This window comes from Triticum urartu, chromosome 3A, assembly GCF_056163025.1.
Source record: "Triticum urartu cultivar PI428250 chromosome 3A, HENAU_Tu73, whole genome shotgun sequence".
In the NCBI taxonomy this organism is placed as follows: Eukaryota; Viridiplantae; Streptophyta; class Magnoliopsida; order Poales; family Poaceae; genus Triticum; species Triticum urartu.
In genome coordinates, this window is record NC_141875.1 from 589470772 (window position 1) to 589487860 (window position 17089).

A 17089-nucleotide genomic window follows, 5' to 3' on the forward strand; every position below is an offset into this window, starting at 1 on the left:
ACTGGATAGCGGTCGATGATTGGAGTAATAGTAGTAGATGCAGGCAGGAGTCGGTCTACTTGTCTCGGACGTGATGCCTATATACATGATCATACCTAGATATTCTCATAACTATGCTCAATTCTGTCAATTGCTCAACAGTAATTCGTTCACCCACCGTAAAATACCTATGCTCTTGAGAGAAGCCACTAGTGAAACCTATGGCCCCCGGGTCTATCTTCATCATATTAATCTTCCAATACTTAGTTATTTCCTTTGCTTTTTTTACTTTGCTTTTATTTTACTTTGCATCTTTATCATACAAATACCAAAAATATTATCCTATCATATCTATCAGATCTCACTCTCGTAAGTGACCATGAAGGGATTGACAACCCCTTATCGCGTTGGTTGCGTGGAGCTGTTTGCTTTGTGCAGGTACGAGGGACTCGCGCGTAGCCTCCTACTGGATTGATACCTTGGTTCTCAAAAACTGAGGGAAATACTTACGCTACTTTGCTACATCATCCTTTCCTCTTCGGGTAAATCCAACACAGTGCTCAAGAGGCAGCAGTCAGCCACCAAATATATCAGGTCCCAGCTGTCATCGGGAGGAATAGTTTTTTTGCATAAGAAGGAGGCACTTCCTTCTGTGCAAAGATACAACCGGTGGGTCCCAGCTGTCAGGGGAGGAAACAACTTAATAAGGAGGAAATTTCCTTGTGTGCGACCATGGGCCTCGTGGGTCCCAGCCGTCAATCCTTCCACGTACGGCCCTCTTCCAATGACTCTCGTTTGTTGACCATGCCGCGCCGAGCGCAGCGAGGCGGTGGACAACGGCGAGGCCCCAGATTGGAATGACCTGGAGATGGGGAAGACGCGGAAGTGGAGTCGCAGACGGAGAGGAGTGGGAAACTTGACTGGTTCGGGTGCGTGGTGAGCCTACACTCGGTAAAGAATAACAAGAGGTGTAGATTGGAGGTATGGCCTGGCCGTCGGCGGTGTAGCGTTTCGCTATGAGGTGCGCAAAACAGCGCCGCTGGACGCCGTAGGCTGGAGCAGGCGGTCCCGGCAGCGCTGGGGGAAGAAGATGAGAGATTGAAGAAGAATGTCGGCCGTTGGATGTAAATCAAACACCTTGCTTAGGCTTCGACCTTTGTATTTTTATTTTTTGCAAAAGTGCTTAGGCTTCGACCTACTGGCCCACTTGTCACCCAGTGCATTTGTTTTTTTAGTCCATTTTGTGGGCTGGGTGAAACAATGATGTAGCACCTATGCAACCCATTTATATATTATGGTAGAATTTAAAGCCCATTTGCATTTTCCCAAAATCCGCGGACTTGCTGGGCTGGGTGGAAATATCATGTTGGGCTGGACGGAGAAATGTTATAAAAACATAAACACATGATTGCACGTCTATTACTGCATTGGTCAGTAAAACCTTTGCAAACTTATGTACGCAATCACTAGGAGTTAACTTGCAAATTTATATATAAACAATTATTATTATTATTATTTTGTAAGAACTTTCAATTTACGAAATAAAATATCATTTTAATTTGATGAGATAATAGGACGTGGGGTATAATTAATTTTTAGGCTAGACGTGGGACAGTTGAGTTGGTTCTAGGGAAAAGTACTAGGAGAAAACTCAGTTTACATCGAAAAAGAAAGTGGGAGAAAATTCAGATATAGGATTAATGAAAACGAAAAATAAAGGAAGTGGGAAGGTCTATAAAATGGTTGTACGAACGACAGGTTTAACGAAACCTTGTGTTGTTTCTATTATATTTATATATGTAATAAAATAAGATATAAACAAATATATATATACTATTATAGAAGGGAAAACATAGGTTCAATTTTGTTGTGGAACGCAGAATTTCAAATTTTTTACCTACGATCACGCAAGATCTATCTAGGAGATGCATAGCAACGAGAGGGGAGAGTGTGTCTACGTACCCTCTTAGACCGAAAACGGAAGCGTTTAATAACATGGTTGATGTAGTCGAACGTCTTCGCGATCCAACCGATCAAAGTACCAAACACACGACACCTCCATGATCAGCACGCGTTCAGCTCGATGACGTCCCTCGAACTCTTGATCCAGTTGAGGCCTAGGGAGAGTTCCGTCAGCACGATGGCATGGTGATGGTGATGATGAAGTTACCGACTCTAGGCTTTGCCTAAGCACTACCACGATATGACCGAGGTGTGTAACTGTGGAGGGGGCACCGCACACGGCTAAAAGGTCAACTTGTGTGTCTTTGGCGTGCCCCCTCCCCACATATATAAAGGGGGGGAGGAGAGGAGGCCGGCCATAGGTGTGGCGCGCCAAGGGGGCAGTCCTATCTGGACTGCCGGTCCAAGTAGGATTCGGCCCGCCTTTCCAATTCCTACAAGGAGAAGTGGGAAAGAGGAGAAGGAGAGAAGGAAAGGCCCCCCAACCCTAACCCAGTTCAGATTGGGCTTGGGGGGGGCGTGTGCCTCCACCTGGCCGCCACCTCCTCTCTTCCACTAGGGCCCATGAAGGCCCATTAACCCCCCGGGGGGTTCCGGTAACCCTCTGGTACTCCGGAAAATGCCCGAACCTATTCAAAACCATTTCGGTGTCCAAACATAACCTTCCAATATATCAATCTTTATGTCTCGACCATTTAGAGACTCCTCGTCATGTCTGTGATCTCATCTGGGACTCCGAATAAACTTCGGTTCATGAAAAGATGAAACTCATAATACAAATCATCACCGAACGTTAAGCGTGCGGACCCTACGGGTTCGAGAACTATGTAGACATGATCGAGACATATCTCCAGTCAATAACCAATAGCAGAACCTGGATGTTCATATTGGCTTCTACATATTCTACGAAGATCTTTATTGGTCAAACCGCATAACAACATACGTTGTTCCCTTTGTCATCGGTATGTTACTTGCCCGAGATTCGATCGTCGGTATCATCATACCTAGTTTAATCTCGTCACCGGCATGCCTCTTTACTCGTTCCGTAATGCATCATCCCGTGGCTAACTCACTAGACACATTTCTTGCAAGGCTCATAGTGATGTGCATTACCGAGAGGGCCCAGAGATACCTCTCCGATACACGGAGTGAAAAATCCTAATCTCGATCCATGCCAACTCAACAAACACCATCGGAGACACCTGTAGAGCATCTTTATAATCACCCAGTTATGTTGTGACGTTTGATGGCACACTAAGTGTTCCTCCGGTATTCAGGAGTTGCATAATCTCATAGTCATAGGAACATGCATAAGTCATGAAGAAAGCAATAGCAATAAACTAAACGATCATAGTGCTAAGCTAACGGATGGATCTTGTCCATCACATCATTCTCTAATGATGTTATCCCGTTCATCAAATGACAACACATGTCTATGGCTAGGAAACTTAACCATCTTTGATTAACGAGCTATTCAAGTAGAGGCACACTAGGGAAACTCTGTTTGTCTATGTATCCACACATGTACTAAGTTTCTGGCTAACACAATTCTAGCATGAATAATAAAAATTTATCATGATACAAGGAAATATAAATAACAACTTTATTATTGCCTCTAGGGAATATTTCCTTCAGTCTCCCACTTGCACTAGAGTTAATAATCTAGATCACATAGTAATGATTCTAACACCTATGAAGTCTTGGTGCCCAATCCTTCAGGCTGCTACGGGCTTCTAGCAAGAACTTTTCTTACCTATGCATCAAAACCAAAACGATTTTTCGTCAAGTGTGTTGTTTTAACCTTCAACAAGGATCGGGCATAGTCAAACTCGATTCAACTAAAGCTGGAGAAACAGACACCCACTAGTAACCTGTGTGCGAAGCACGTGGGTAGAACCAGTATCATGAACGCGATCATGTAATGTCGGTTTGGGCTGCTTCATCCAACAATACCGCCGAATCAAAGTATGACATGCTGGTAAGCAGTATGACTATTATCACCCACAACTCTTTGTGTTCTACTCTAGCATATAACATCTACGCGTAGACCTGGTTCCGATGCCACTGTTTGGGGAACGCAATATTTCAAAAAAATTACCTACGCTCATGCAAGATCTATCTAGGAGATGCATAGCTACGTGAGGGGAGATTGTGTCTACATACCCTCGTATACCGAAAATGGAAGCGTTTAGTAACGCGGTTGATGTAGTCGAACATCTTCGCGACCCAACCGATCCAAGTACCGAACGCACGGCACCTCCGCGATCAGCACACGTTCAACTTGATGACGTCCCTCGAACTCTTGATCCAGTTGAGGCAGAGGGAGAGTTCCATCAGCACAACGGCGTGGTGACGGTGATGATGAAGTTACCGACGCAGGGCTTTGCCTAAGCACTACCACGGTATGACCGAGGTCTGTAACTGTGGAGGGGGCACCGCACGTGGCTAAAAGATCAAATTGTGTGTCTTTGGGGTGTCCCCTCCCCACGTATATAAGAGGGGGGAGAGGAGGTCGACCATAGGTGTGGCGTGCCAAGGGAGGGAGTCCTACTTTGACTTCCGGACCAAGTAGGATTCGCCCCCCTTCCTATTCCTTCAAGGAGAACGGGGGAAAGAGGAGAAGGAGAGAAGGAAAGGGGGGCCACCCCCAACCCTAACCCAATTCAGATTGTGCTTGGGGGACGCCTCCACATGGCCGCCGCTTCCTCTCTTCCACTAGGGACCATGAAGGCCCATTAACCCCCCGGGGGGTTCCGGTAAACCCCGGTACTCCGGAAAATGCCCAGACCTATCCGAAACCAGTCCAGTGTCCAAACATAACCTTCTAATATATCAATCTTTATGTCTCGACCATTTCGAGGCTCCTTGCCATGTCTGTGATCTCATCTGGTACACCAAAAAAACTTCGGTTCATCAAAACATGAAACTCATAATACAAATCGTCATAGAATGTTAAGCGTGCGGACCCTGCTGGTTCGAGAACTATGTAGACATGAACGAGACATATCTCCGATCAATAACCAATAGCGGAACCTGGATGTTCATATTGATCCTACAGATTCTACGAAGATTTTTATCGGTCAAACCGCATAAGAACATACATTGTTCTCTTTGTCATTGTTATGTTACTTGCCCGAGATTCGATCGTCGGTATCATCATACCTAGTTCAATTTCATCACCGGCAAGTCTCTTCACTCGTTCCGTAATGCATCATCCCGTGGATAACTCATTAGACACATTGCTTGCAAGGCTCATAGTGATGTGCATTACCGAGAGGGCCCAGAGATACCTCTCTGATACACAGAGTGACAAATCCTAATCTCGATCTATGCCAACTCAACAAACACCACCGGAGACACCTGTACAACATCTTTATAATCACCCAGTTACATTGTGACGTTTGATAGCACACCAAGTGTTCCTCCGATATTCGGGAGTTGCATAATCTTAAAGTCATAGGAACATGTATAAGTCATGAAGAAAGCAATACCACTAAACTAAACAATCATAGTGCTAAGCTAACGGATGGGTCTTTTCCATCACATCATTCTCTAATTATGTGATCCCGTTCATCAAATAACAACACATGTCTATGGCTAGGAAACTTAACCATCTTTGATTAACGAGCTAGTAAAGTAGAGGCATACTAGGGACACTCTGTTTGTCTATGTAGCCACACATGCACTAAGTTTCCGGTTAATACAATTCTAGCATGAATAATAAACATTTATCATGATATAAGGAAATATAAATAACAACTTTATTATTGCCTCTACGGCATATTTCCTTCAAGTTTTGCATTCTTATAGAAAAATAGAACTGAGCTGTGCATCATCTTGAAAAAACAAACATAACATGGGATGTTGATGTTATAGACAAGCTAGGTTGGGAGGCCCAGAGGCCGCTTGATACTTGCTGGATCCAAAAAACATGGAAACATTTCATGGGTTGCCCATGTTAAACAACAAAACCTAGGCCATGGACCTGGTGGGCCCGAGACTGTCAGCCTCTCAACGAATAGTTATCTCCCGATACCTCTTGTTTTGCTGACCATGTTGGGAACGACAGACGGTGGCGCCGCAGCAAGAGCACCAGGGCGTAGGACGACATCGAGACCTCAGACCGAACGAACCAGAGCAGGGGAAGTCGCAGGCGGAGGAGAGTACGAGGGTTGACTTGTTTGTGTGTAGGGTGGGCCGGTGGAGCTGCCGCCATCGGACAATGTGTGGGAGTAGAGGGATGGCATGGCCAATGCCATAGGCTATGATGGCCAGCCGTTGTATAGGAAGTGGGCGAAAGAGCACAAAATAAAGAAATACAAATGGATAGGTGGTTGGTCCCATATGTCTGTGTACGAGACCTACTGGGTCCACCCGAGAAGGGGAATATGCTGGGAGGAAGGAGATTCAAAGCACGTCAGCTGAGTGAACTAGTTTTTTCTGAAACAGATGAGTGAACTAGTTACATACATAAACAAATAGCCACTAAAAAAGCAAAAAGGTTAATGGGTTCTTAGAAGAAATATTTCTAACAAAACAGATAATTATGACACATAGGCTAATACATGAAACACTCAGATGATAAAGGTGCTTAAACAGATAAAGTACAACATCTAGACCTTCCTGGCATGCATGATCATGACGCTGCAGCTGTCCGTGTACTCGTCGGTTATGGGAAGCAGACACACCCTCATGTCCAAGATCCGCCTGTACATGTCGTAGCATACGCATGTGTCCTTGGCCGTGTAGGTTATGTAGGCTAGATTCAGAGGTACTTCCCACATGTTCAGGTCCTTGGTATCATTGTCTTATTTCATGTTGGCGTAGCAGGGGTCGATGATGGTCTTAGCAAGGTTAACAATGGAGTCCTTCTCCTGCCCATTGCTGATGATCTTGTATTGCTTTTGGATGTCGACAAGCCTGTTGCACCAGATGGCTGAATCATCACGTTCTTCCTTCTCTCCACCATAGCGAAGGTGCAGTCGGCGCTGCCGATGAAACAGGCGAATGCTCCAGAACCTCAGATGGAACTACAATAGTGGTAGACGAGAACCTCGTCCCGCATGCATACCTGGGCGACCGCGATCCGCTGGTCCCTAACAGGAGACGAATGGATGGGCACAAGGTCTAGTTCTGCGACCTTGTGCTTTCTCATCTTGTAGGTACTGCTTGAACTCGGTGAGGCAGAGCTTCACCAAGTCCGTTTTGTTGGTGTACATCACATTCAACTTGGTGCAGACATGGGACTTAACGGTGTACTCAAAGGTGAACTCCTTGCTGAAGTCCATATCCAGCAGGCTCACCCCTCGGATCGCCATTGGAGTCTCTTCAAGTGAACGAGTGGATAGGCGGCGATAGAAGTTCATTTTTCAGCTCTTGGGGAACTGGATTCAATAGTAAACTAAGTGTGTATAGGCGACAATAGTTGCTACCCCTCGCTCGCCCTCTGCATGCCAGACAAAACATCCACCCTCGGTGCATTCAAACGCCTCCATTAAGAAACCTATTCCGGCCACAAGTCGGTTCATGAGCGGGTCTGTATTGGTACTGTAATAACAAGTGTTAGTGGTCAGTTTACTTAAATTTAATTAGCTTTAATAGAAATTTATTATTAAAACAAGCAATGCATTGGCTCGTTCTATCAGTGCCACAGGATCAACATGCACAACAATTTGAATTATTATTCTTAGGACGCACACGATCAGCACATTTGTCGCACTTTCACACAGATAATACTACCAAGTTTGAACTGTTTGTTGTGGTTGTTGTCCTATGCATCATCATGCTGTGTTTCCCAGTTTGCAAGATTCAGAACCAACAAATAAGATTCAAATAATAAGTACATCAAAGATGCCTACACATTTCATTGATTCCCAGCTTGCAAGATTCAGAACGAACAAATAAGATTCAAACAATAAGTACAACAAAGACCCCTACACATCTCATTGATTCCCAACTTGCAAGATTCAGAACCGACCCATTAGAGCCTTTTGATAAACTAAATATTAGGATTAAATCCATCTTGGCTAACCGTGTCATATAACCCAAGAACTTGGCGAATGCTCTTGGCCATCACAACATCTATAATTGAGTATTTCTGTTTGCACAGACAAGAAACAACATTACTATAATAGTGTCACTAGTTGAAGCAAACTTTATTTCCAAAATGAGAAAAGATTGCGATAGAATAGCTCTATTTAAAAAATAGAACATTAGCATAGTATGAAAAAGCACAATCATGTTGATAAAGGACAATACTGACCGATGGTAGGGGCCCTATGCCGCCACGACTCGATGTGGTGAACCTGCAACTCCACTCGGATGAGGCCAGCCTGGAGTTCCATGATTCAATTCATGCGCCTTTTTCTGCAGTTCACCTGAAATGAAGCAAAGATTGCGTCATTCACTTAGCAAGAAGTACTTGCTATCGTGAGCTGGCAGGTTCTTCTTTAGTAGTTGCACTAATATTCAGCAACATTTCGGTTGGCTGTCCTGCTCATGTAAGGTGCAACTATAATTTGCTTATCCTTTTGTGTAGTTCCACTAAAATAAAGTGCCATTATGGTGACAGTGAACACTCATCTTGCAAAATCTAATAAAATGTTGCACGAGATTACCAGCAGAATTTGATGGAGATTATGGAAACTCCAATCACCATTTTCTACAGGTCCACCAAATTTGAGAGATGTTTCCCATGTGACATTTTAGTTGGACTACACAAGACACTCATTCCAAAAAAGTGTTTTGTGCAGTTCACCAAAAGGTCACAATAGCAACAAGGTGAAATGGATATCCCTATCTGCACAAAAAGATAGAAAGTAAACAGTTGCTGGTCAATAAGAATATATGAAACATACACGAAACGAAAAGAAGCATCTTAATTATGTTCATGGTAATCACGCAAGGACAGTAGAAATTTTAAAACGTCAGCAATGCTTCATGTTACCGGAAGCATTATGGGCGACTATGACATTCGTCAAATATGGGATTACTTTAATGGTGGCATTGCTTGTTTACCAGATACAGTAAATCAACAGCATCTAAAGAGTTGGTTTAAGGGCATGGGACCGTGGGGACACCAGGTCGCTCGGCAGCGTAAAGAAGCAACTTACTTATCATACTGGGGAAAACAACAGGAGTACCATTTGTAACACAGTTTAATTGCATCATATCACTGGAGGCATTAGAATAATAATAACGCTGGTTAGACATGTCCTTAAGGTAACAATGTGATCGCTTCATTTTACATGCGCCCTTACATTAACAACATCAAAAAGTTGGTATAAGGACATGTGACGGTGGACGCATCAGCACAATGTACCTACAAGGAGGCATAAAGTGGTGATGCCGAGTTTGTTCATGCTTTGTGAGGGCAACAAATCTAATCCTGGTGAGATTTTACTATGTGAGGGCAGCAAATCTAATCCTGGAGGCCTTTTACTATGTGAGGGCAGCAAATCTAATCCTGGAGACCTTGTACTATGTGAGGGCAGCAAATCTAATCCTGGAGGCCTTTTACTATGTGAGGGCAGCAAATCTAATCCTGGAGACCTTTTACTATGAGAGGGCAGCAAATCTAATCCTGGAGACCTTTTACTACGTGAGGGCAGCAAATCTAATCCTGGACATACTCTGTTGACTTGTCCACCAGGCGCCACTTTCTATCCTTTTTTCAACCAATAATAGATTTGTTCCTTATCCAGTTTGTACCGTGTTTTCCCATTATTTCCCTTTTGAACCAAGAGACTGGTTGGGTATCCGGTCTCAACTACTTTCCCCCTGTTATTTCCTCTTTGAATCAAATCCTAGATTCATGCTATGACTTCCCCCCTTTCTTCATTGCTTGAACCAAGTCCTAGATTTGAATTCATGAAGTAGCTTTACCTCTAATAATACTAAAAATTTAGGTGGATTTGGAAGAGTTCATGGAAGTAGAAAAATATGCACATGCAGACACATGGGGAGCTGGGGCAGTAGAGCAAGGCCGCTTTCGAAGAACTTATACCTGAGGGTCATCGGGATGTCGGCGGTGACAGGTCGGATCTGCGCACAATACATTAGGGAGGAAGAAGGGTCGGAGGACCTCCGGAGCCAATGCTGTGTCGGAGAGAACGACATGAGCAGAGGATCGGGTCCCGCTGGCAGCTGTGGGTTTCCTCCCTTGCCGACGATGACTGCGTGAACGATGCACCTTAGTCCTCTACACACACCAACCGAATGGATTCGGGCGGATCTGTGACCAGTGGTGAGCAGAGAGAAAATGTCGCTACCGCTGTCTTGTTTACATCTGGGGAGGATGAGAGAATGAAGAGAGCAGCCCTAGTAAAGCAAGCACTCAGGCCCCTGCGTACATATATAGTGGAGTGATTATCTTTTTCTCTCCACAACAAGCGTTTCAATTTATGTACGTGGCATTAAAGAAAAGAAACTCTCTATTTAAGGTGACTAACTATATGACTCCTACTTACTAGTAGTAGTATTGTTCACTTGTGCTCCCCGGCCACACCAAATCCGGCAGGATATAGGGTCCAAAGTAGTCAAATGATTGAGAAAGAGCATTTATTTTCAATGTAACCCTGCCATCCATACACCTATTTGGTTAGAGTTAGTTCAAGGTTAGTTCAGGGTTAGAATCTAACTCTAACCTCTAACTGAGTTAGAGTTCTCCTGGTCTCGGTTCATCGCCATCATACTTTCCCCATTCCTGTGTTTTCAGTATCCTGTGAATCAAAGAGGCCCTTAGACTGGTTTAGGTCCGGTCATTTTCTATAAACGTGTTATGTCCAAAATTTAATGAGCATGCTCCGGTTTCTATGAAAATAATCCGGTTTGATGTAGTAATTTATTTATTTATTCTTCTGCGGGGGTTTGCTTGTAATTCGTGAGGTCTGAAATGTAAAGTACCCCGGCATATGCTCCGAGTCGTGCATGCACTATGACCCAGATGCTCTATGTCCCACATGTCGGTGAAAGGGAGCACGTGGAAATAGCCTAGGAGTACATATAGGAGGATAAATGCGTGAAAAAAATATGCACTGTGAAGCGTAGCTGCGGTTCGAAAAGGAGACCTAAAGTGATGACAGGTATAGGTCGCACACACCCAACTAGTGATACTAGACATACGACTACTTTTCCCCTAAAAAAGAGGTATGAGTGCTCAGTACTCCTATTCTATCAACACGAGTCCCATCTGACAACAACGTCCGTGCTACAACTAGATCTTCTCCCTCGTTTCTCTCTTCTAATTCTAAATCAGCCGACGCCCGGTGGGCGGGGTGGGGATTTGCCGATGGTCGGTTTTCTCAACTGCGGCCCCACCTCATAGTGAAAACGTTACGACTGGAATAAAAATGCCATATACTCCCTCCGTTCCTAAATATAAGTCTTTTAGATATTTCAAATGGAATACAACATACGGATGTATGTAGACATAATTTAGAATGTAGATTAACTCATTTTGCTTCGTATGTAGTCACTTGATGGAATCTCTAGAAAGACTTATATTTGGGAATGGAGGGAGTACTATACTAATAAAACATTAAGGCCACCAGGTGATGCAGTGTTGGTTACAGGAGGCAAGAAGAAGAGATGCATCCATCGACGAGATCCACCTCCTCGACTCAGGGCGCCGGCCCACCGAACGGCGGCTAAGTAGTAGCGGCTTTCATGGCCAGGTCAACGTGCTTCTGAAAAATGCCATCCAAAGATTCCAGCCGCCGGAAGAAGGCCAACGTATTTCTGTCCTCGCTGGCCTTGTAGTGGCCTATGTAGACGATTTCCTCGTAGAGGTGGATGTGCAGGTCGACAGTTTCTTGCATGGCGAGGCACTGCACGGCGTGCGCGGCCTCGAGGTGCACATTCTTCATTGCGACCTCCGACACCTACAGGGCCACCAGGGCATGAAAGAGTTTGTCACCATGGAGGCTGATGAGGGTGGCAGGCAATGAGGAGCCTGGGCGCGCGAGCTGGAGCAGTACGACAAGGTCGTCAGCGCGCTTCTTGATGGTGGTGAACTTGCGGATGGAGTGGACCATCATGTCGTCCATGCGAGAGGCGAAGTCGGAGTCGGCGAGGGCTACGACGCCGGTGGTTGCTAGCACCATCTGGAAACGTTGCACGGTGCGGGGCCGCAGGCCGGCGTCTTGGATGATTTGGCACAGCCGACTGCCGTTGCGTCCATCGCCTCCATGGGTGCTTGTGGCTTCTAGTCACTTGCTCTTGGATTGGAGTGAGCAGTGTTGCGCAGAGAGTATAGGAGTAGATGGATTGGAGTGGTGGGGTGCCTTTATATGAGAGTCCAAACTCTGTTGCATTCACATCGTGCTGGCTCTATTCTACTTCTCCAATTAACTCCCTCTGCATGCTAATTGAGGATGCATCATTGACCGTTCAATGTCTCGGGAACCGCTACCCTCTCCCTCCTTGGCATTCAAGCCGTATCAATGTAAATGCGGGTCAAGAAGAGACTAGTAACTACATTGTGCACCGCGACTGTGTGGAGGTGCAACCCGAATGGCACAAGCATGCTGTACTTGTTCCACTTTCTCGTTTTGTACTCGTGACTTGTAGTAACGCTCAGTTTTGAATATACTTTATAAGTTTGGTTGTTGCTCCAATATATAAAGCACTCTCTCCATGTAGGTTGGGTCGCTGAAGTCAAAATTAGACACAAACCACGATGGTGACGTACCAATCTACCTCCATCCTGGTCTATTGCTCCCCTCGTAATCTATGCCAAATTTTGACCATAAATTTGACTAACAAAAGGTTCATGCATGTCACCAAAATTATATCATTGACAACTATGTTCAAATACAAATCAAATGATATAATTTTTGTTGACATGCACTAACATTTTGTCAGTTAAATCTTTGGTCAAAAATTTAGCACAAATTACAAAAGGGACTAATAAACCAGGACTTAGGTAGTAGTACACCAGGTCAAAGACAATGATACTACAAATAATTAACGCCAAATATGAGAAAAGGATCACACATGTCATTTATGACTGGAATAAAAATTCCATACACTAATAAAACATTAAGGCCACAAGGCGATGCAGTGCTGGTTACAGGAGGCAAGAAGAAAGATGCATCCATCGACGGCGTCCACCTCCTCGACTCAGGGTGCCGACCCACCAAACGGCGGCTAAGTAGCAGCGACTTTCGTGGCCAGGTCGACGTGCTTCTGAACAATGACATCCAAAGATTCCAGCCGCTGGAAGAAAGCCAACGTCTTTGTGTCCTCGCTGGCCTTGTAGTGGCCTATGTAGATGATTTCCTCGTAGACGTGGATGTGTAGATCGATGGTATCTTGCATGGCGAGGCGCCGCGCGGCGAGCGAGGCCTCCAGGTGCACATTCTTCATCGCGACCTCCGGCAGCTGCAGGGCCACCAGTGCTTCAAAGAGTTCGTCACCTTGGAGGCCGATGAGGGTGGCAGGCAATGAGCAGCCTGGGCGCGCGGGCTAGAGCAGTATGGCAAGGTCGTCCGCACACTTCTTGACGAGGTGATCCTGCAGATGCAGTCGACCATCATCTGGCGCATGCGAGAGGTGAAGCCGGCATCGACGAGGGCTATGACGCCGGCAGTTGCCAGTACCGTCAAGAAATGCTCCGCGGTGCGGGGCCGCAGGTCGGCATCTTGGAAGACCCGGCAGAGCCAACTGCCGCACGCGTCCATTGATGCCATGGGTGCTTGTGGCTTCTGGTCACCTGGTCTTGGTCTTGGATTGGAGTGGGCAGTGTTGCACAAAGACTAGGAGTAGATGGATTGGAGTGATGTGGCGCCTTTATATGACAGTCCAAACTGCGTTGCATTCACATGCTCCATTCTGCTTCTCCAATTACTTACTCCTAGCCCTGCATGCTACTTGAATGCGGGGGCATCATTGACCGTTCAATATTTCGGGAACCGCTACCTTCTGCGTCGTTAGCATTCAAGTCGTATCAACGTAAATGCGTGTCAGGAGACGTTCCCGTCGAGGACAAGGTGCCTATGGTGACTTCGTAAATTTAAAGATGATATGCCGGCTTAGTCTTTCAGAGGTGCTCATAGGGGTAGGGTGTGCGTGTGTGTGTTCATAGGGGTGAGTGTATGCACGTGCATATGAGAGCTTGTGTCTGTACTATGTTAAACAAAATTTAAATGCGTGTGAAAAAGAGACTAGTCAGTACTGGTATACTCAATATCGTGCACCGCGACCAAGGTGGAGAGGAAAACGAGAGAACTATGTATTTATTTACGGTGTAGATTCACTCATTTTGCCCCATACTATGTACTACTCCCTCCTTTCCGGTTTATAGGGGTCAATTCAAAGATCTCACCAACCAAGGTAGATGGTGAGTGGTGGAATACTTTTTGAAATTTTCAAAGCACCCAATTAATGCTCTTGTTTTCCTCCAAAATTTATGTTTACCAATGTATTAATTGCAATGCATGCATGCATAATGTACATGCATTGGTCAATTTTCTCTTAATACTTGCATGCAATTATTTAATGCACCTTGAAATATGAACTTGTGATGGTGAACAACCAAATTGAGCCTTATAAAATGGAAAAACTAAGATTTTGATATAAGGCCTATAATCCGGAAAGGAGGGAGTACTCATTTAGGGTGTAGTCTAGTCACTTGTTGAAATATCTAGAAAGGCAAATACTCTTTTCCGGTTTACAGGGCTATACTAGCAAGTACTACAATAGTGGGCTGAAATACCAATTTTGTCTCATGCAAGAGCCTGGCTATATGCGTGCTCCAAGGCACCGCACCGCGCCCCACCCCAACACAAAGACTGCCACGCAAGCATTCACAACCGCCACGTTCGGGTTGCGTTTGACTCTTCACCTCTTCGAGAAGACGAACAATGATGTTACTACTACTTCCACAATATCGAATCCACTGCTGCATGTCCGTCCACTTCGTGCGGGAGGGATAGCTTGTTGTAGTATAAGCAAAAGCCGGTCCTCGTTTGCAAGCCACCGCCCGCTTGGGCGAGGGAGAAGGCGTGTAGTAGTAAAATCAAGCTTCTCCTCGTTGTATGAGTTGACGCGACACATCATAGCACTGGACCCACATGCTTGCCTCTAAACTTGACAGAAAGACCCGTAGCATACAATATATTTACTGCAACCTCTGACATTTACCCCACCACAAATTTAAATATATATTCCTGTCTTGACCAGATGAGCATGCAAACTACAATCACCAGGATGACAAGTAGGGCCAAAATATTATTTTAATAATAAATGCTTCAAGACGACCTCATCGCATGGAGCCGACCCCGATGATTTTAAGCTTAGAGGCACGATACACGCTATCCTAGACTGCTCATGAAACTGCCACACGAGTGTCCGGGCTGCGCTTGGCTCTTTGCCTCTTCAGGAAGTTGAACAGTGGTGGAGTACTACTGCAGTGGAGTACTATAGTATGCTTATGGCCATCTGACACCGAATGAACTACTGCATGTCCACTATGTGCGGGAGGGAGAGCGTGTAGCGAAAGCCTCTCGTAGTCCTGCCAGCCACCACGCTCATGGGCGAGGGAGAGACGCAATTTCATTGACTTACTGCTCCTGCCTTTGCGTGTATGACAGGTGGGCCCAACAGGTGGGTGGCCCACCTGTCATATAGCCAAAGGAAGATGCAGTTAAGGCACTTGAGCTCAGTCTGTGAGGGAGAGGGCATTGAATTAATCAAACTTCTCGTTGTTGTATGAGTTGACGCGACACATCAAAGCACTGCACTCGATATATTTCAATAATTTGTGTTTACCGATGCATTAGTTACAATGGATGCATGCATGTCGTGACTTTCCTTTTGATACTTGCATGTCTTGATTTAATGCACCTTGAAGTAGTATGAATATGTGACGGTAAAGCTTTGTAATGCCCCGGCCCTAAAGTGAGAGATGGTTGTGCACGAGGAGGGCGAGATCATGCCGACAGAACAGGACCTGACGATGGAGCTCTCTATGGTCTCGATGGACCTCACCTTGCTCCACTGCCCCTTGTGCCTCCGCCCCTTGAAGCCTCCAATGTATGAGGTTTGAATAAACTTCGTCCGTTCGGCTGATCGAGCAAGGTGCATGTTTCTTGATTGATGTGTTGTTCGATTGATTTGTGCAGTGCAAGGGAGGGCACCTGGCCTGCGCAGACTGCCGCGTCGAGCGCCCCGGGAACATGCGGCAGTGCCAGAAGTGCGAGCGCGGCAGTGGCTTCGATGTGAGTGCCCACATGAAGGTTGTGGGCTCTACGTCACTTACCACAAGCTCGCCTATCACCAGAGCGTGAGTCCTCTCGCGCCCTGCAATGCCCCGTGTCCTCTCTCACACAGGCATCTGTAGCTACGAAGGCCCGCCGCGTGCGCTCTCCCACCACATAAGCACTGTGCATCCCATGCCCGTGCATAGGATCCAGTACAGCAAGGTGCTGCAGATGCAAGTGCCACTATCGGAGCCACGGCTCTTGCTGTTCGCGGAGGAGGACGGCCGCACATTTTTCTTGGTCGGCGGCGTGCTCGACATCGGCTCGCCTATCACCGTGTCGGTCGTCTGCGTCAGAGCGGGGGCGTCCCCACTACCGCACTATGTGGCCAAGCTGTGGGCGAACGGCCCATTGGGGAAGCCCAAAGGCAGGACCGACGCCGTCAAGGTGGAAATGAAGTTCACAAGCAGCAAGGATTCCGGTGACGTTGCCATGTAGGAGCTGACCTTCTTCACAGTTCCGCCCAAGCTACTGGTCGGGGCTGGGTTTTCAAGGACGGTGTCCCTCCACTTTCAGATTGAAAAGCTCACCTCCTAAATGATTCTACATTGCCTTCTGTTTATCTTAGTAATATGCTAATATAGGGGTTAGCTCGGTCTACTTTAGCTTAAGAGATGGTGTGTTTTGGTGGCGATGCGGCAATTACTTTAGACCAGCAGTTAAAGTAATTTCCAACAGTCGAACAGATATTTTGTGTCTGTTGGATATAAAGATCCTTTGGGTAAGAAGTATAACAGCTTATATGCTTCTTTGTTTAGGAAGTGTTTGCACACTTGTGCGAGTTGACGCGACACATCAAAGTAGTAGTACTACTAGTAGTATTCCCTCCGATCCTAATTTCTTTGCGCATATGTCAAGACATAGATACCAAGGAGGGCCTGGTTGTG

General features: G+C 45.8%; 1 protein-coding gene across 1 annotated transcript; it reads left to right on the forward strand.

The window, feature by feature from the left end:
• The first annotated feature begins 15847 nt into the window (after positions 1-15847).
• On the forward strand, positions 15848-16640 carry LOC147980678 (uncharacterized). The gene is made up of 3 exons (XM_087515708.1): positions 15848-15982; positions 16065-16160; positions 16356-16640. Exons 1-3 carry the CDS (start codon positions 15848-15850, stop codon positions 16638-16640), a joined length of 516 nt encoding a protein of 171 aa, XP_087371834.1.
• Positions 16641-17089: the final 449 nt, after the last annotated feature.